This window comes from Coregonus lavaretus, assembly GCF_964263955.1.
Source record: "Coregonus lavaretus genome assembly, chromosome: 33".
Lineage (NCBI taxonomy): Eukaryota > Metazoa > Chordata > Actinopteri > Salmoniformes > Salmonidae > Coregonus > Coregonus lavaretus.
The window spans coordinates 21422051-21443048 of NC_140020.1; the positions used below are offsets into that span (position 1 = coordinate 21422051).

General features: G+C 41.8%; 1 protein-coding gene across 1 annotated transcript in view; it reads left to right on the top strand.

Moving 5' to 3' along the window:
• Positions 1-20998, top strand: part of LOC311108052 (voltage-gated delayed rectifier potassium channel KCNH5-like) — a gene marked incomplete at both ends in the record, with an annotated part of 159808 nt that overhangs the window by 92531 nt on the left and 46279 nt on the right. Inside the window, one exon of the mRNA XM_084150701.1 lies at positions 11902-12101. Within this exon, the coding sequence (XP_084006827.1) occupies positions 11902-12101 (200 nt within the window). The remainder of the gene's footprint in view (positions 1-11901; positions 12102-20998) is intronic.

The window sequence follows — 20998 nt, forward strand, 5'->3', positions numbered from 1 at the left end:
GACCAAATCTAAGAGGATGCTCATTCTTTGTAAGTAAGACAGGATGCTGGAGGCTATCAGCCTCTATTCTCAAAGCAATCATTTGTTGTCTACTGATGGACCACTTGAGCTCTGTCCAAGGCGGATATGAGTACTTTTACTGGCGTGCCGAAAGACTCTCCACCAGTGTATTAGGCGTTCCATGGCAATCCATACAAATCAGCCGCCATTACAGAGCAATTCTACAATAATCTGAGACCATGGTACCTCAGAGACCCAGTTACTGCACTGTGATGAGAGTGTGTTATTGATTTGGAATGGGACAAAGTTACTTGAAAAGGAGAGGGAATAGAATTGAAACTACGAGAAAGCATGATGAATGTAATTCTGCCGGTTCAGATCATTAAGTCATATGCCTGTCCAGCCAAGAGAAGGGAATTGTAGCATGTCTTCTCAATCTGTGTGTAATGTTCACCCTGATTCACGGCATTAAAATTATACTTTAAAATTATACTTTAAAGGAGCCCTGCTTCACAAAAATTCAGAAAATATAAGGTACAAAATGAACTAGTGATACAAATTACAACAAACAAAGGTAGAAGCATGAGAAATGCAACAATACAAAAATACAATTTATTTAAAAAAACACGGAGGAGAACAGTTCCTTTACCAATACCCTAAAATGCCTGAAAGGCACTAGAGCGTCCAAACGTAGGGTATTCTGAAATTTGTTCCAAGTATGCAGCGCATAAAAACGAAAGGCTGTTTTACCTAAATCGGAGGCGACGAGGAATTTCTAAACTATAGAAAACTGAAAATAACTTTTAGAGAACTGAAGTCTTTGTTATTTGTTTGTGTCCCTTATAAATGTAAACAAAATAATCACACTGATATAATATTTGCTTAACTCAAAATGATATTGTCTCAAAGATCAGAATAAGACAAGATAAACACTTTCTTTTCAGTAGAGTCCCAACCCTATGAGTCCGTAACTAAACCAATCAATCCGATCCGCCAGTGACTCGGCGGCAAGAGCACAAAACTCAAAGTCATTTGTAATCGAACATAAAAGGAAACTTCACAGCCTTAAAAAGTTAAGAAACAAGGGTGTGGCAACAAAATAGCAACATTTTAGAATGACTCTTTATTAGACGAGGATCAGACTTTTTTTGCTTAGTATCTTTAATACACACTATAGGGCAGTGATCACTGATATCATAATCAAAGACCCCCTAGACATGTATTTATGAAGGTTATTAGTAAGAATGATATCAATGAATTAAGAATTTACAGAATTTTCAACATTTAGTCGCATTTCGTTCTTAACATTTAGAAATGCTATCAAAAATATATTTTTTAACAATCTAAGCTGGGGCCATCTGCACATTTGAAAGTTGGTTTTGTGTTTATAGCTTTAAAATTTTAAGAGCTAGAGCGGGCAGAATAATAATAATAATAATAATAATAATAATAATAATAATAATAATATGTAAGAAATATAGAGTGGTCATCCCCCATGTTAGAAGTAATATAAATGTATAGTAATCCACAGAGCAGTTGTCATCAGCGTTGTAATGAATACTCAGGGAGAAAAAGGTGTAGATTCACTCGCAGAGCGTGGCAGGTGTTTATTACACCTTCGCAGAAGGCAGGAATCGTGGTCACAGGCAGGCAATGGTCATACACAGGTAGGCAAACAGGCAGGATAATCAAAAACTAGGACTGAAGGCTGTAACTGGTTCTCACAAACGAGTTAGGAAAAGGTTTAGTAGAGTCAAAACGAACAATACCTCACAAGGCACAAACAGAATGAACTGAACTAAATAAGGAGCTGATGAGACCAGGTGAGTAACTAACACGTGAAATCAATGAACAAAAATGAAAGACAGGGCTACGTTCAAGAACACAAAGAAACCGGCTACATTCAAGAACACAAGGTGAACTAAGAAAATAAATACAGAACCTTACAAGCATTGCATTTAACCAGGCATGTCAGTTAAGAACAAATTCTTATTTACAATGACGGCAAGATGTGAGGGTGGAAAGAGTAGGAAAGAAAGGAGAAAATGAGGTGCAGAAGTGGATTGTGCCTGGCTGCCTGCAGGCCTAGATGTGATGAATGAACAAAGACTCCTCAAGTTAGATAGATAAACCATCCAAAGAACAGAGTAGAGGTTATCCTCTTTCACCAGAGTGGATAGAATTCATGATATGCAACACTAACTGACTCATTTGGGTCATTGCAACTTCCAGCATGCAGTATTCCTACTGAGCAAATGTGCATACTATATTAGGACATGTCTATATCTAAGGGCTACATGTTTATACTTCACAGGGGAGTTACACAGCGTAATGGCAAAGCTAATTGTTGTCTATTTAAAATACAGCTCCCAATAGATTTATTTATGCTCAAGGCTTGCAAATGCACTATTGACTCATTTTAGCTCATGTAATTGGAGGCAGTTTGTTATTGTGTCTTCTGCTTCTTATTGAGATGGATGTGCAAATAGACAACAATACCCAGCTATCACATTTGGTTCCTTGGAAGTTGTGGGAACATACGTTTTTGGTTTCCCATTGGTTCTGGGAATGAAGCCATAAGTTTCCTGACTTGTAAAACTCAAAAAAAAAAAAAATGTGAAAATGTTGCTTCTTCTGGGAACGTTCATATTTAGGTTGCACGGAGGTTACTATGGTTCCCTGAATGTTTTCCTGGGAGGTTATATTAACGTTCTGAGAACTGAAATTATAGGTTATTTGAAGGTAATTAATTAACTTTCTGAGAACATTCTCAAAATGTTGTGAGATTATTTGGAGGTTTTTTAATAACTTCCTCTGAATGTTTCAATAATACTGCTAGCTTAGGTTAACTGTTTTTAACTCCAAGCACAGATAGGGATACATGGAAATTCATTTGCTTAGGCATTAATCATCTAAACACATTTATTTTTATTATGACATGACGTCAGTGAGATTTGAACCTATGCTCTTCTGTTCTCTATCCATGGAATCAGTCCACTGCACCACCAGGATGGCGCTAGCATGACAAAACATTTTTTTACTCAGACAAAGCTGTTCATTTTAGGATTTTCAAACAGACCCCACTTCAAAGGAAACAAGTTCTCATTAAGATCAGGTGTGGCCAATTAGTGGGCGGGGCCAACACACCTGAACACGCTTAACAAGATAGAGCATAGAGTGAGTTTTTAAATAACATTCTTAGAACGTTCTCTGAACGTTACTAAATCTTTCTGAAATTCCCACAGAACAAAATTGTTTTTTAAGGTTCTGAGAACATGACTTTAAGTAGAACCACGAGGAAACCTGTAGGAAACGTTATGTTGAATTACTGAAATTCCCACAGAAGAACTTTGATTCTTAATGTTTTCTGAACTATTTAAGAATATTCCCAATGTCAAATGAGTTGGAGAATGTTCCTAGAACATTACCAAAAATGTAATTGAAATGTAACCATGTTTGAACTTTTAGGAAACGTTCTGTTAAAGTAATGAAATACCAAGAAAATTATGTTTTTTTATCATGTTCCTTAAATGTGCTGAGAATGTTCCAAAGCCAAGCAACTATCCTGCGCCATTCCCAGAACATTGTGGGAAGGTTGTATGCATGTATGCAAAATAACCATAGGACAACCCTGCTCTCACCAAGCTCTAAGAAACATATGGTTTCTCAGAATGTTAAATGCTAGCTGGGTATTCACCTGGGGTTTGTAGTGAGGGAACACTTATACTCCACCCTATATACCCATTTCACAGTGGATGTGGGTAGTTGCGAACACATTTCTGTGTCAGAAAGAGTGTTTATATCGAAGTGAATGAGCCAACATTAAACTTCTGATGCAAGTTAAAGGCATAGTTTACCCAAATTGCAAAATGGCATTTTGTTTTTCAGTTACAGTAAGAAAAGGTAACCCAGCAATCCATGCTATTGTTTTGTTTACCTGACCACTGTCTCCAAATGCTAACGTTTTGGCCTTTTGTCAATATTGTTACAGTCATGGTTCACCACAGGAGGTCGGTGGCACCTTAAATGGGGAGGACGGGCTCGTGGTAATGACTGGAGCGGAATTTGTGGAATGCTATCAGATACATCAAGCCATTCAATTTACTCCGTTCCAGCCATTATAATGACCCGTCCTCCCCTCAGCAGCCTCCACTGTGGTTCACATATGTTATTGTGTGTTTATTATCTATTGTTTACGGTCTGTTGGTCAGTTGAATATCTGATTGTATTATGGTAAAATGGTACTCACATGGCTCTGCATAGCGGTAGATAATGTGTGCACATTAACCAAGTGTGCACATTAAAACTGAGATTTTGTGCGAGTTACTATGTTGTCGTGTGTGCTCATATATGCCTCCTGTGAGTATTACTAGTCAGATAAATGGGATGCTAGCTGTAGCCCAAGCTAGCATTCAAGCAAGATAATAGTTCATCATAAACCACCGTAAAACAACATTTAACATCTTTTCGGACTGTCTGTTTCCTTGTTTTTGTCTGCATCCTTGTGATTAGCAAGTTAGTCATCTCTGCTCCTCGTGTGTAGTGTTTTTTCTCCCTGTCCTGTGTACGGTTACATGCACAGATTAATATAATAGTTTGTTTAAAAAGTTGACATGCTTTGCAAGAAGAACAATTTCCCTAATAATTATGTTTACATGGACACATCTGAAATCAGGCTACCTGATGAGACTTAAATAAATGCAGAAATCACCAATCAAAATAAATGTTCTACCACAAATAACCATGTTATTTTTGCAAAGCTTATTTGATTCTTAGTTCGGACATATAACGTTTGTATGTGAAAATTATTTCTAAGATGCATACCTTCAGTTTTTCCAAACTCACTTCCCTTGCACATAACAGGGAGGCTTACACTACCGGTGCTGGCACATGTGCATATCAAATATACTGCTGGAACACCAAATAAGCTGTTAACATGTCCTAATCATTTGAAAGATTGCTCAGAAAACCTGGTGTTTTAATCAGCGTATGCTTACTTTGATTTTAACCTTACAACGATTAAGATAAGCAGAGTAAAGTGTTTACATGACTATTGCCATACTCAGCCTACTGCCATACTCAGTTTAATATCTAATTATTAGTGTGCATGTAAATGTACTTAGTGACGCGTGGGCCACATTAGATTGGAGAGATACATTGTTGCAGGTCACACTTGCCCCGAATGAAACTAATACATTGTAGTGAACCCCAGACCACTGCGAGGTATTCCAACATTGTTTGTGAGCCTTGCAGCTGTGCACAGATGCAGCTTCTTTCAGTCAAATTTTTTTGGGGGAAATAAAGACTACAACTGTTTTTGCCTGGAAAAAGAAGCCAACACTTTTTTTTGTACAGGATTCTTTTGAAAATTACGGAGCCCCCCAGGGGTCATGGTGGAGAATAAATATAGAACGGCTAATTTGTTCCCTCAGTTTACTAATTCAAACCCTCAATTTAGTAATTCCTTCCTTCAGTTTAGTAATCTATTCCCTTAATTTAGTATTTTGCTCCTTTCATTTAGTAATCCGTTCCCTCAATTTAGTAATTTGGAAAATGCAAATACTCAGAAGATAGCTAATGCAAAAGAGCGTCGAACCAATAAGCTCTCATACGAGCGTCAGCTCCTGCTAAACCATCTTCTAGATATCAAACAGCGCTTGCAAGGTGTGGAGCAGCATATGGACAGGCATAGCCAGCCCATAGTTCGACAGAGGGCTGAAGCAGCGAGACCACATACTCACCTGGAGCATGCCAGTGGAGCTTTCAAAGGGGGGAGGGAGGCCATTCCATAACCCCCTTCCTTCAAACATGGAATGTGTGTGCTGCTGGAGCTCCATTGATGCCTATCCAGTCTCTAACCAGACCAGCAGATCCTGCTACAACTGCAGCCAGCCTGGCCAACCGTCCTGCTCATCCTGCAGTTGTTGCCCGGGGCCCTGGCATGCAGCCTCAAACCACGGAGAGCAGCATGAAAGACCCCCATCCTGGACTGCCACCGGAAATCCACAACGCCTGCACAGCTGATGTCATCCATGGTGAAACCCTCTGCTCAGGTGCATGTACAGTGGCTTGCGAAAGGATTCACCCCCTTGGCAATTTTCCTATTTTGTTGCCTTACAACCTGGAATTACAATGGATTTTGGGGGGGTTTGTATCATTTGATTTACACAACATGCCTACCACTTTGAAGATGCAAGATATTTTTTGGGTGTGAAACAAACAAGAAATATGACAAAAAAACAGAAAACAATTCACCCCTTTTGTGAAAGCCACCTTTTGCAGAAATTACAGCTGCAAGTCTCTTGGGGTATGTCTCTATGAGCTTGGCACATCTAGCCACTGGGATTTTTGCCCATTCTTCAAGGCAAAACTGCTCCAGCTCCTTCAAGTTGGATGGGTTCTGCTGGTGTACAGCAATCTTTAAGTCATACCACAGATTCTCAATTGGATTGAGGTTTGGGCTTTGAGCCATTCCAAGACATTTAAATGTTTCCCCTTAAACCACTCAAGTGTTGCTTTAGCAGTATGCTTAGGGTCATTGTCCTGCTGGAAGATGAACCTCCGTCCTAGTCTCAAATCTCTGGAAGATTCTTTAAGCAATGGCTTTTTCTGGCCACTCTTCTGTAAAGCCCAGCTCTGTGGAGTGTACGGCTTAAAGTGGTCCTATGGACAGATACTCCAATCTCCGCTGTGGAGCTTTGCAGCTCCTTCAGGGTTATCTTTGGTCTCTTTGTTGCCTCTCTGATTAATGCCCTCCTTGCCTGGTCCGTGAGTTTTGGTGGGCGGCCCTCTCTTGGCAGGTTTGTTGTGGTGCCATATTCTTTTAATTTTTTAATAATGGATTTAATGGTGCTCCATGGGATGTTCAACGTTTCTGATATTTTTTTATAACCCAACCCTGATCTGTACTTCTCCACAACTTTGTCCCCAACCTGTTTAGAGAGCTCCTTGGTCTTCATGGTGCCGCCTGCTTGGTGGTGCTCCTTGCTTAGTGGTGTTGCAGACTCTAGGGCCTTTCAGAACAGGTGTATATATACTGAGATCATGTGACACTTAGACTGCACACAGGTGGACTTTATTTAACTAATTATGTGACTTCTGAAGGTAATTGGTTGCACCAGATCTTATTTAGGGGCTTCATAGCAAAGGGGGTGAATACATATGCACACACCGCTTTTCCGTTATTTATTTTTTGGAATTCTTTGAAACAAGTTATTTTTTACATTTCACTTCACTAATTTGGACTATTTTGTGTATGTCCATTACATGAAATCCAAATAAAAATCAATTTAAATTACAGGTTGTAATGCAACAAAATAAGAAAAACGCCAAGGGGGATGAATACTTTTGCAAGGCACTGTAGTAGCAGCTGTGTTCTGTTATCAAAATCTGAATTATATGAATGTCGACTGTAGCCTAGTTTTATAAAAACCTGTTGAGTAGGGAAAAGCCTCTCAAGATCCTTTGCAAAATCTCTTCTAAAATCCGATCCCTACCACCATGTGCTCCCACCCCAATGATCGTTTGTTAGTCTACACCAGACCCGCTTCTCAACTGAACTGAAACTGATCCACTGCAGGACTGAGCATTTCCGTTGCAGTGCCATCCCAGCCATGGTTCGCCTGCTTAACAGTTGATGATGACATTTTCTTCATTTTTCATTGCCTACATCTGTTGTTGTTGTTTTTTGTTAGTATTGCCAATTTTAATATTCAAATGTAAATTGTACTCACAATTCAGCATGTTGCTGCCACTTGTACAATGGTCTGTTGAAAAACAGTACAAAACCATTCTCTCCCTCTAATTCATTGCTGCCTTCTGCATCATTCTCATGTGCCATACCTTATTAGTATTAATTACTGTACCTGTGAGGAGCTGAACTGCACCATATTCTTAACACAGAGACTTATAGTAAACGTTTGCAGTCCTCATGGGAATCCAAAGATGTAACTTATAGAGATCAAAGATTTACATCCACGTAATTGTATGAAAAATGTATGCACTCACTAACTGTAAGTCACTCTGGATAAGAGCGTCTGCTAAATGACTAAAATTTAAAATTTAAATGTAATTGATAGGGCTGTGGTGATACCAGTATCACAATATTTATTCCATGGCAAAAATGAAAACACGACACAGATCTTAGTCTTTGGTCCTTTAAAAACCTGTTGTATGTAAAATACTGTGTGATATATACAGTAACTTGGAAAATAAATAAATGTGACTCTGGATGACAACATAAGGATGTTTGTTTCCAACATTAGGGCTGTTTTCTTAAAGTAGTGAAATCTGCTTTGTGTTTTGTTTCCTTGCTACGATACTAATAAGTTGTCACGCCCTGACTCAGGGGACGCTTATATGTTGAGTCAGGGTGTGTATATTCCTTGTTGTGCTTTTTCTTTGTTGTATTCTAGTATGTATAGATCTATGTTGGCCGGTGTGGTTCCCAATCAGAGGCAGCTGTCGCTCATTGTCTCTGATTGGGGATCATACTTAGGCAGCCTATTGGCACTGTAGTTGTGGGATCTTGTTCCGGTTAAGGTTGGTTGTGTATCTACCTTAGGACTTCACGTTTCGTTTTGTTTCTTGTTTTGTCATGTGTTTATTAAGTGGAATAAACATGTACGTATATCACGCTGCGCCTTGGTCTGTCCCTTCATTCAACGAACGTGACAGAAGATCCCACCAAACGAGGACAAAGCAGTGTCCCCAGGTGGAGCGAGTAGCCATGTCACAGGTGGGCAATTTGTGGTCATGGGAAGAGATATTTGCGGGGAGAGGACCATGGGCTAAGGTAAATGCCCAGGCAGGAGAGGAGCAACGGCAACACGGAGGAGGCCGGTCGAGGAGGAAGCCCGAGAACCAGCCCCAAGAAAAATTTTTGGGGGGGCACACGGGGTGGTTGGCGGAGCCTGCTGTCAGAGCAGAGCCAACTCCCCATACTCACACGAGGAAGCGTATGACTGGGCAGGCTCCGTGTTATGCGGAGCTACGTACTGTGTCGCCAGTGCGCCGGCACAGTCCTGTACGTCCTGTGCTTGCACCACGCACCAGTCGTGCGAAGAGGGGCATCCAGCCAGGACGGGGTGTGCCGGCTCAACGCTCCTGGTCTCCAGTATGCCTCCTCGGTCCCGCATATCCTGCGCCAGTTCTACGAACTGTATCGCCAGTGCGCGTGCACAGCCCAGTGCGTCCTGTGCTGATGCCTCACACATACTGTGCGGAAGTAGGCATCCAGCCAGGACGGGTTGTGCCAGCTCTCCGCTCCAGACCTCCAGTCCGCCTCCACAGTCCGGCCCGGCCTGTTCCTGCTCCTCGCACCAAGCCAGTGGTGCGCGTCGCCAGCCCGGCCCGGCCTGTTCCTGCTCCTCTCACCAAGCCAGTGGTGCGCGTCGCCAGCCCGGCCCGGCCTGTTCCTCGCACCAAGCCAGTGGTGCGCGTCGCCAGCCCAGCCTGGCCTGTTCCTGCTCCTCGCACCAAGCCAGTGGTGCGCGTCGCCAGCCCGGCCCGGCCTGTTCCTGCTCCTCGCACCAAGCCAGTGGTGCGTGTCACCAGCCCGGCCCGGCCTGTTCCTGCTCCTCGCACCAAGCCAGTGGTGCGCGTCGCCAGCCCGGCCCGGCCCGTTCCTGCCCCTCGCACCAAGCCAGTGGTGCGTGTTCCTAGTCCGGTCCGGCTCGTGCCTGCTCCTCGCAACAGACCAGTGGTGCGTTTGTCCAGTCTGGCACGGTCCGTACCAGTTCCACCGGTGCCTGGTCCGGCACTGGTCAGCTGCTCCACTCCGGAGCCAGAGCAGTCCGCTCCACCGGTGCCTGATCCAGTTCCGGTCAGCTGTTCCACTCCGGAGCCAGAGCAGTCCGCTCCACCGGTGGCTGATCCAACTCCGGTCAGCTGCGACACTCCGGAGCCAGAGCAGTCCGGTCCACCGGGGTCTAGTCCAGCTCCGGTCAGCGGCTCCACTCCGGAGCCAGAGCAGTCCGCTCCACCGGTGCCTGATCCAGCTCCTGTCAGCGGCTCCAGTCCAGACCATGACGTCAGCCCCTCTCCAGGTTCGGGGTCTCCCACACCAGGGTCCAGACAGGGCCTGGCATATCGTGGGAGGAAGTAGAGGGGAAGCAGCGCGCCGAGGTCCAGACCAGATCAGGGGCGCAACAGGGAGGCGGAGAGTGAGAGGTCGTCACGCCCCGAGCCGGATCCGCCTCCGAGGCGGAATGCCCACCCGGCCCCTACCCTGTTATGTTTATGTTGTGCGGTCGGAGTCCGCACCTTTGGGGGGGGGGTACTGTCACGCCCTGACTCAGGGGACGCTTATATGTTGAGTCAGGGTGTGTATATTCCTTGTTGTGCTTTTTCTATGTTGTATTCTAGTATGTATAGATCTATGTTGGCCGGTGTGGTTCCCAATCAGAGGCAGCTGTCGCTCGTTGTCTCTGATTGGGGATCATACTTAGGCAGCCTATTGGCACTGTGTAGTTGTGGGATCTTGTTAAGGTTGGTTGTGTATCTACCTTAGGACTTCACGTTTCGTTTCGTTTCGTTTATTGTTTTGTCGTGTGTTTATTAATTGGAATAAACATGTACGTATATCACGCTGCGCCTTGGTCTGTCCCGTCATTCAACGAACGTGACATAAGTATCGCGATACTGGTATCGTCCCGGCCCTAGAAATTGATCAAGTTGTTATTCCCTCTTGTCGTACACAATTATATACCCTGTACGCCTCTTGAATGCATTAGGGGCCTAATTTATACTAGCTTTCACACTAAATATGTGTGCACATCTTTAAAGGATATTGAGAGTAGTACACTTGGCTTCTGTCACACAGGCCTATGTTTCCATTATAAATCAGGGAATAAATAAAGTTTAATTGAATATGATATACATTGTATTGGTAAGCATATAATTATTAAATAAATTATATTGATGTGTAGAATAAATTAGGGATTAGAATTTTTACTAAATTGCATTTAATTTAATTATATTTCCTCTAATTCTGATTTGAATTCAATTCCATATCCTGTTCACCCTTTCAATTCAATTTATTTTAAATTCAAAAATTTAGTTGGAAGTAGAGAGCAATTCTCAACTCAATTCTGAATTAGCCCTAACTCTGGTTTTCACTCCGAACATAACTAAAGCTACATCATAATTTTGACAGGCAGACATGAAGCAAAGCTAGTTAATATGGCTGTGGGAGGAATAGATTAGGCCGGGATTCAAGTGTACCGCAATGTGCAAAACCACACTGCACCTGACTTTTAACAGTAATTTACGCTTGAGCCGGCATCCGTTGACCTAAAATGAGATCTCCACAAATGTCAGGGAAATTGCCTTCAAAAGTCAAGTGCAGTGCGATGTCAGTCGTTGCGGTTTGTTTGGCTGTGTTTAGACAGGCCGCCCAATTCTGATATTTTTTCACTAATTGATCTTTTGACCAATCAGATCAGCTCTGAATAAGATCTAATGTGAAAATATCTAATATTGCTACTTATCTAAACGCATCCTTTGAATCCTAGTCTGAGTTTGTATCCCTGTATGAACCGGTTCCTTTTACATAAAATTAGCTAATAAAAAGTGGAGTAGAGTTTTGATTGGGCCTAAAAACTCAAGCCTTTCCTGAGCTAGGCCCAAGTCCGGCCCTTATAGACGAGTTATGAGCCCGAAACCAAAGTAAATTAATTAATTTATAGGCTAATCATCCTCTTACAGCAACGACTGAGCTAAGTGCCATAACCCATGATTACTTAATGTGCTGACATGTTTATACAGTATATGCTACAAATGGCTTCACTATCACCTATGTAAGCAGCACTCCTGTTAGCATTGGAACACTCAAGCACACACTACTCCATTCTTGCAACGCATGTCGCTAATAACCCCTCCCTCTGCCTATTTGTGTTCCAGCCCTACTGTACGCCACCATTTTTGGGAACGTCACCACCATCTTCCAGCAGATGTACACCAACACTAACCGCTACCACGAGATGCTCAACAATGTGCGTGACTTTCTCAAACTTTACCAGGTGCCAAAGGGGCTGAGCGAGAGGGTCATGGATTACATCGTCTCTACTTGGGCCATGTCCAAGGGCATTGACACAGATAGGGTAAGTAGGCAGAAACCATATTGCTCTCTCAGTCCTAGATCTCGTGTCTCTGTTTCAGGGTCTTGTGTAGAGAGATTTAGTTTGTGACAGTAGAGAATCTGAGTTTTCCACTGTGATACCAACGTTGAAACGGGCACATTGGTGCCATCTTAATGGGACTCACAGCCTCATTTGTTTGTCCTTTTTTGCATTTCCATTTCAAGTAATGCGACTGAGAACTAAATAATTGTTGGAGCAGTCTTGGGAAAAGTTATGCTGATGCATGGTTTTCCTCTGCAAATGGCTATGGTATTTCACAAACTTTACCTTACGCCTCACCGAGGGCGGTCTCCACTGTGAAAGTAATATGTAAAGACTATGGCTGAACACTGCCGATCTCGTTCTTCCTGCTCAAGGTGTACATTTAGTAGTGGGGAAATTATGTGGAACCAGGCTTTTCATGAAAACATCATGCTTGATTCTAGCTCCGCACCACAGTGGAAAAATATTATTAGATACCCAAGACCATATTAAATCAAGTCAATCAACCATTATTTTTTGAAAGAAAAGTGACCTTTGTTTTGACAGGGAGTCATGCTGAGACCATGGTCTCTTTTACAGATCAGCCCTGTAATTACAAAAATATACAACTACGAAATGCAAAACATGATCATAAAATAAGTTTCAAGTCTTTGGAAAAGTGGAGGCAGCAGTGTTCTATTTCTTACCGCTTCCACAGCCGCTTTGGCCATCGATTTAGCTGCGCTGGGCAAAAGGAATAGGAACAGGAATAGGAACGCCCACTCTACTGTATATGGTAGTAAATGCTGGTTTTGCTTTGATAAGCATGACAGGAACTCTTTTTATCGTGTCTGAATGCAGGTTAAGCTCAACTCTTGGGTCATGATTATATTACTAAACATAATTATACCTGTCAGAACATGACTGATTTCCTGATTCATCGTCCTTATTGCCACGCTGAAGGAGTGTACATTAAACAGAACAGACAGTATTGATTTAACATAAAGTGTTGTCCAGCTGATGGTCTCATTCTGCGTGGGACGGCGGTCATAGATATTGTACACCTCCATTAAATGTACAGTTAGGCGAGGGAATAGGGGGCACAGCTAATGGTCAGGAATGAATCAAATGGATGGTTTATTGCGGTTAAGTTAATTGGGGTTAGGTAGTGATTTGGACAAACTCCCAAATCTTTAGGGAACATTCCAATCAGGTTATAACTTGGTCTACAGCTAACGATACAGTGGGAACATCACATTCCTGTTTTTAAATTCTCACCGGAAAAAAGTTTCTTCCATGGCACACAGACAATGGATATAAGAACATTTGGAGGGAAAGTTTCAAGAATGTTTGTTTTTGACGTGCCTACAATTTGAAATGTTAATTGATGGACATACAGGACATCATATGAACATCAGTGACTAATGTTTGTGTGACGTCTTTTTGTCAAGTTAACAGAAAGTTCCTACAACATTAGGTTACTGGAGCCTTTTTAGAACGCTTTGGTTTGCATTACACTATCAACATGTTCAACTAGACAGTAATAATCCTCCACTGTGAGCACACTTGGGACCTCAACCTCGCCTAGGATTTGAACCCACAACCGCTTGGTTGGCAGCAACCTGACTTATCCGCTAACTCACCAGACTTTATTTAACCTATTATTTACAAATGAGCCCTGAAGAATAAAAAAAAAATACACATACTGTATTAATACGAAATGCAATCAACCAAACAGTTTCCCTGACAGTTTCCCCCTACAGTTTTCCCAGCCCATCAAGATATCAGAAATAAATTACAAAACATACGTACGCTACTCTGTGAACAGGTCTCCCACCAATGCCCTGAAACGACTGAAAGGTACTAGGCAGTCTAATCTCAGTGTCCTGAAATTCATTCCATTTATGCGGTACATAAAACCTAAAGGCTGTTTAACCGTAACTGCCAAAATAAAGGAAACACCAAAAGTATCTTAATAGGGCGTTCGGCCACCACGAGCAGCCAGAACAGCTTCAGAGCGCCTTGGCATAGATTCTGCAAGTGTCTGGAACTCTATTGGAGGGATGTGAGAACATCTTTCCAGAGATATTCCATAATTTTGTGTTTTGTTGATGGTAGTGGAAAATTCTCCAGAATCTCCCATAACTGGGTTGAGATCTGATGACTGAGACACACACACACAGCCTTTAACCCCGTTATGCTCCTTTGAGATCCCTCTTTCAAAGTCACTGATATCTCTTCTTCTAGCCATAGTAACCAAATTAATGGGCAACTTGGCATTTTTATACATGTCTGTCGTAGGGACTGGATGTTGGAGCAGCCTTAAGGGCAGTAAGTAGCAGGAGGCAGCAGGATCAGGTGCAAAATAGTGTCCAGTTTATTAACAGTGAAAGGTGGTTCCCGGTGAATGACGAAATGCAATTAATATTTACATAATCTACTAAGGTATTTACAAAATGAGCAGACTCTCAAAATACAGGTTTTGAATATAAATTGAATCCCTAAGCCTCAATCTGGCCTACCCTGCCAAACCAACTAAATCAGGTTAGGGTATACCAGGCTATGGACAGCTTCCCCACACAGCTCACATACCAGAGCTAGAACATCCCTCCAGATCACAGGTTGAACAGGTAACTTTATACCTATGGCTCCTCCCTATGGACCATACCATTAACCATGGAGCTCTTTACCTAAATATGGCTTATTAAATCATGTAACATTATACCCACATTTACATATTCCATCTAAATAAACATCTTAAACATTCCTGGCTTATCCTCAAAGCGGGAATACTTTCCATGAATGAATACACATTTCATAAACAAAAGTTCTGAAGGCCAACAGACGGCAAAACGTATTACTTATGGAGCCACGCACCTGTGCGTGCTCCCATTACGCACGGACATGACAGACAAGACATGGAACTCCAGGACAAGCAAACTTCAAACACAGGACACATTACAATATGGAAATACACTAACTTATTTCCTGTCAGTGTAGCAAGTGTTCATTTCCACATGAACATCGCGTCCACTGGGTGAATTGCAAAATGGTAAATTACGGCATTTAAATATGGAACTGAAATGCGTCACAATGCAACTTGACCAAACATTTCCTCAACACATAATTAGCCTTGCGCACAGTAAATACCCATGATACTGGCAAAAGAGGAAAAGAACAACAGTATATACCGTACATTTAGGATAACTGAATTACTAGATATGGGGAAACATGAACGCGCTAAACAATTTGTAAGGAGGATTAAATAATGCGCATTCTTGACGAGAGCTACTGAGTCAGCTTCGTCACAATGACCCTAAGCATGATGTGATGTTAATTGCTTAATTAACTCAGGAACCACACCTGTGTGGAAGCACCTGCTTTTAATATACTTTGTATCGCTCATTTATTCAAGTGTTTGCTTTATTTTGTCAGTTACCTGTAAATCAGTGGCAACCAGGGACGGCCTGTTCAATAGGGCGATATGGGCGACGCACTGCCAAACGGGAAAAGGAAGGGATTTTTTTCTAATCAATTATATCACGGCAACAGTACTAGTTATCAGTGTTCTAATCTGATCTGACTGCCACTAAATGTCAAATCAGGCTAAAGTCGTGCTTCAAATGGCCCCGCCCGTTTTTGGGGCGATTTCAGTCAGGTTGAAAATCGCCCAGAAGTCTCTCATAGCCTGTCATGTAAAATCTATTTTTTTCAAATTTCAAAGCTTTCAATACATTCTCTATGGGTGTCTGTGGGCTTGCACTTACGCGCTTTCGTCATACGTGACGTAACCATGAACGTAACTAAGAAAATAGCAGCTAGCAGCGTCTCTGTTGCGACCTGCAGTGTGGCGTTATTTTATGTTTTTAATTTGTAGACTTAGTTTACAAACATTCTGCCAACCATGGATTTTTACAGTGGTGGGTTTTGGACTGATCTTGTTGATCGTGTACATACCCGCTACGAACGGACTAAATAATGAAAACGCTGCTGGCAGCGGAATCCAATACAGCTGGGAGACTTGGCTGGATGACAGAGTCCCGGACAGAGAAGTGGAGCCGGCCGGCTTCACCCTGGTCAGAGCGGACCGTGATCCTGGTAAGAGAGCGACTCTGTACCCCCCGACATTGAACTGCTTTCTGTGTCACTGCGACCTTACTATCTGCCCCGTGAGTTCCCCCAATTGTTTGTTACCGTTGTGTACTGTTGATAATCACAAGTTTACTGGAGAACTGAGACCAAGTAGAGACTTTGGACAGGGTGGATATGGTATAATAAAGGCAGTTTATTCAGAGGTAAAGATATCTGGAATCGCGTGCACGGACCCGTTCGTCAAACTCTTAGGGAGCTATCTGAAGAGAGCCCCGAAAACATTGTGTGCAGACATTTTATACAATAAATGATGTAGGTTGAATCTAGTAGTTCTGATCTTCTGATTGGTCCTGATGAGTTGGGCGAGGTCCCCTCCACTGTTGCATTGGCTCTGAGTCGGGTTCTCTGTCTTCAAATGTTCAGCCTAAAGAGAGGGGATTTGTGTGTGTGTGTGTGTGTGTGTTTAACAGTGATGATGTGTGTGTGTGTGTGTGTGTGTGTTATCAGTGATGATGTGTGTGTGTGTGTGTGTGTGTGTGTCCTCAGAGCAAGAACTCGTGAGTTGGAAGAACTGAGAGACCTATGGCGTGGGTGTTGTCCTTGGCCACCTGCTGACAAGGCTGACAAGATAGGACTCTTTTGTCCATTGTTATAGGATAGGAACAGCATTGATTGAAAACAAACGCCCAACACAAAATGGGTCATGCACAAGATTTTAGTCAGACCAAGCTATAACATTATATATTTACTACGACAGTACATTCAACCAAAAGCTAATATAACAAAGGCATCAGAGATTATTTATAATCTGTCACAGAAACTGGAATCCATCTCCCCAGATCAGTCAATAAATGCTTCTGGTATTGACTTATATGCTGCCCCTGTCTTCATGTTGTTGCTGGACATATCTTTTTTTAAATGTGTGTAGGTCACCTAAATCATCAGAAAAATTGCCCCTCCTGAGAATTTTTTCAGGAGCCGCCACTGGTGGCAACAAGATGAATTTCAACAGTTAGCCATTTCTGTGAGCGAGTTAAGGTATTTTGAACTTCTGTAGGTTAGGATCGATGTGAGGTAATATGGACATTTTTGCATGAGTGCTTTGTAATGTGCTAACCAATGTCATGTTCTATGCGTTGTCAGAGACGGCCAGCCCACTTTCTCATACAGATCACAGAGATGTGTGCAAAATCGGTCACCTGTAAAAAGGGTAGTGCACTATAATAAACAGCATCCAATAGTTTAAAGAAGTTGCAGCGGCGTTCATATAGATGATGTCGCAATAGTCTAGGGCTGACAAGAAAGTTAGCTGAACAATATTTTTTCTACTATCAAGCAAAAGGCATAATTTATTTCTGCAGTAGAATCCCAGTTTGAGTTTCAGTGTATTTGTTAGCTCATCTACATGTATTTTAAATGACAACTTGTCATCGATCTAATGCCAAGGTATTTACAGTGCATTCGGAAAGTATTCAGACCCCTTGACTTTTTACACATTTTGTTACGTTACAGCCTTATTCTAAAATTGATTACATTGTTTTTTTCCCTCACAATACCCCATAATGACAAAGCAAAAACAGGTTTTTATAAATGATGGCAAATGTATTAACAATAAAAAACTTAAATATCACATTTAGTATTCAGACCATTTACTCAGTACTTTGTTGAAGCACCTTTGGCAGTGATTACAGCCTCGAGTCTTCTTGGGTATGAGGCTACAAACTTGGCACACCTGTATTTGGGGAGTTTCTCCCCTTCTCTGCAGATTCTCTCAAGCTCTGTCAGGTTGGATGGGGTGCGTCGCTGCACAGCTATTTTCAGGTCTTTCCAAAGATGTTTGATCTGGTTCAAATCCGGGCTCTGGCTGGGCCACTCAAGGACATTCAGAGACTTGTCCCGAAGCCACTCCTCTGTTGTCTTGGCTGTGTGCTTAGGGTCATTGTCCTGTTGGAAGGTGAACCTTCGCCCCAGTCTTTAGGTGCCTTTTGGCGAACTCCAAGCAAGCTGTCATGTGTCTTTTACTGAGGAGTGCCTTCCATCTGGCCACTCTACCATAAAGGCCTGATTGGTGGAGTGTTGTAGAGATGGTTGTACTTCTGGAAGGTTCTCCCATCTCCACAGAGGAACTCTGGAGATCTGTCAGAGTTACCATCGGGTTCTTGGTCAGCTCCCTGACCAAGGCCCTTCTCCCCCGATTGCTCAGTTTGGCCGGGCGGCAAGCTCTAGGAAGAGTCTTGGTGGTTCCAAACTTCTTCAATTTAAGAATGATGGAGGCCACTGTGTTCTTGGGGACCTTCAATGCTGCAGAAATGTTATGGTACCCTCGACACAATCCTGTCTCAGAGCTCTTAAGACAATTCCTTCGACCTCATGGCTGGGTTTTTGGTCTGAGATGCACTGTCAACTGTGGGACCTTATATAGACAGGTGTGTGCCTTTCCAAATCATGTCCAATCAATTGAATTTACTGCAGGTGGACTCCAATCAAGTTGTAGAAACATCTCAAGGATGAGGAATGGAAACAGGATGCACCTGAGCTCAATTTCGAGTCTCATACCAAAAGGTCTGAATACTTATGTAAATAAGGTATTTCTGTTTTTCTAATTTTATATACATTTGCAAACAATTCTAAAAACCAGTTTTTGCTTTGACATTATGGGGTATTGTGTGTAGATTGATGAGAAATTTGTTTTATTTAATCCATTTTAGAATAAGGCTGTAACGTATCAAAGTGTGGACATTTCAAGGGGGCTGAATACTTTCCGAATGCACTGTATATGAGGGGACTCGCTCAATTTGGGCTCCATTCAACTTGCAGATATGTAAGTCTGTGAAGTCAATGTTGTGGGCTCTAGAGAATAGAATATACTTTGTTTTGTCCGCATTCAGTACCAGTTTAAGCTCAACAAGTGCTTTTTTATGACATTAAAAGCAGTCTGTAGATCAGGTATAGCCTGGTTCACAGAAGAGGTGGATGAGTACAGCACAGTATCATCAGCATACAAGTGTGCATTGTTGGTTAAGGGCTTGTAAGTAAGCATTTCACAGTAAGGTCTACACCTGTTGTATTCGGCGCATGTAACAAATAAAGTTTGATTTGATTACAGTTTTTCACTAAGGACCCAATATATTTTATATAGTAAGTAAGCCTTGGACAAGTAAGCCTTGGACAAATAGGCTTTGTCCGAGCAAGAACAGACAGAATGGCCCATATCGTTTATACTGTATATAGTGTGAATAATACTGGCCCGAAAATGAACCCTTGAGGAATACCTTTAGTGACCTCGAATAATTGTGAGTTGACACAGTCAGCAATTATACATTGAGATCTATCACTGAAGTACCTTCTTTTTTAATCAAGCGCATTACTATCAAGTCTGACAGAGAACAGGTAATGCAATCATAATGAGTGATCCACAGTATAGAATGCTTTTGAACACTTTTTTTGCAGTTTTTTGTAAAAAAAAAAGCATTCAATATCATTGAGAACAAGTGATGCAGCAGAATGGTACTATGTTCCAGTCTAAATCCAGACTGATATGTATTTAAGATACAGTTCCTGGTTAAGAAGGAGAGAAGTTGAGAGTTTATCAATGCTTCAATCTTGTCCCTGACATCCTTGGAGAGCTCTTTGGTCTTGGCCATGGTGGAGTGTTTGGAATCTGATTGATTGATTGCTTCTGTGGACAGGTGTCTTTTATACATGTAACAAACTGAGATTAGGAGCACTCCCTTTAAGAGTTTGCTCCTAATCTCAGCTCGTTACCTGTATAAAAGACACCTGGGAGCCAGAAATCTTTCTGATTGAGAGGGGGTCAAATACTTATTTCCCTCATTAAAATGCAAATCAATTTATAACATTTTTTACATGTGTTTTTCTGGATTTTTTTGTTGTTATTCTGTCTCTAACTGTTCAAATAAACCTACCATTAAAATTATAGACTGATCATTTCTTTGTCAGTGGGCAAACTTACAAAATCAGCAGGGGATCAAATACTTTTTTCCCCTCACTGTACATGTTTTTGTTTATATTGAACAGTTTATTAATTAAAAAACATAATGCAAGTCCTTTACACTGCATAACAATAAAACATAATATATAATATATTAAAGTTGCACTATGCAGAAATCGCTCCGCCATTTCCTGGTTGCTAAAACTCGAATAGTTCGCCTCATTTCAGTTTATGTGACAAAATAAGCTAAAAACTTAAGAACGGGAAGCATAAAATAGCGCACATAGAACAGATCTACTGCTTCTTTGACTTGCTTTCAAGTAAAATGATAGATCTACAGTGGGGAAAAAAAGTATTTAGTCAGCCACCAATTGTGCAAGTTCTCCCACTTAAAAAGATGAGAGAGGCCTGTCATTTTCATCATAGGTACACGTCAACTATGACAGACAAATTGAGAAAAAAAAATCCGGAAAATTACATTGTAGGATTTTTAATGAATTTATTTGCAAATTATGGTGGAAAATAAGTATTTGGTCACCTACAAACAAGCAAGATTCCTGGCTCTCACAGACTTGTAACTTCTTCTTTAAGAGGCTCCTCTGTCCTCCACTCGTTACCTGTATTAATGGCACCTGTTTGAACTTGTTATTAGTATAAAAGACACCTGCCCACAACCTCAAACAGTCACACTCCAAACTCCACTATGGCCAAGACCAATGAGCTGTCAAAGGACACCAGAAACAAAATTCTAGACCTGCACCAGGCTGGGAAGATTGAATCTGCAATAGGTAAGCAGCTTGGTTTGAAGAAATCAACTGTGGGAGCAATTATTAGGAAATGGAAGACATACAAG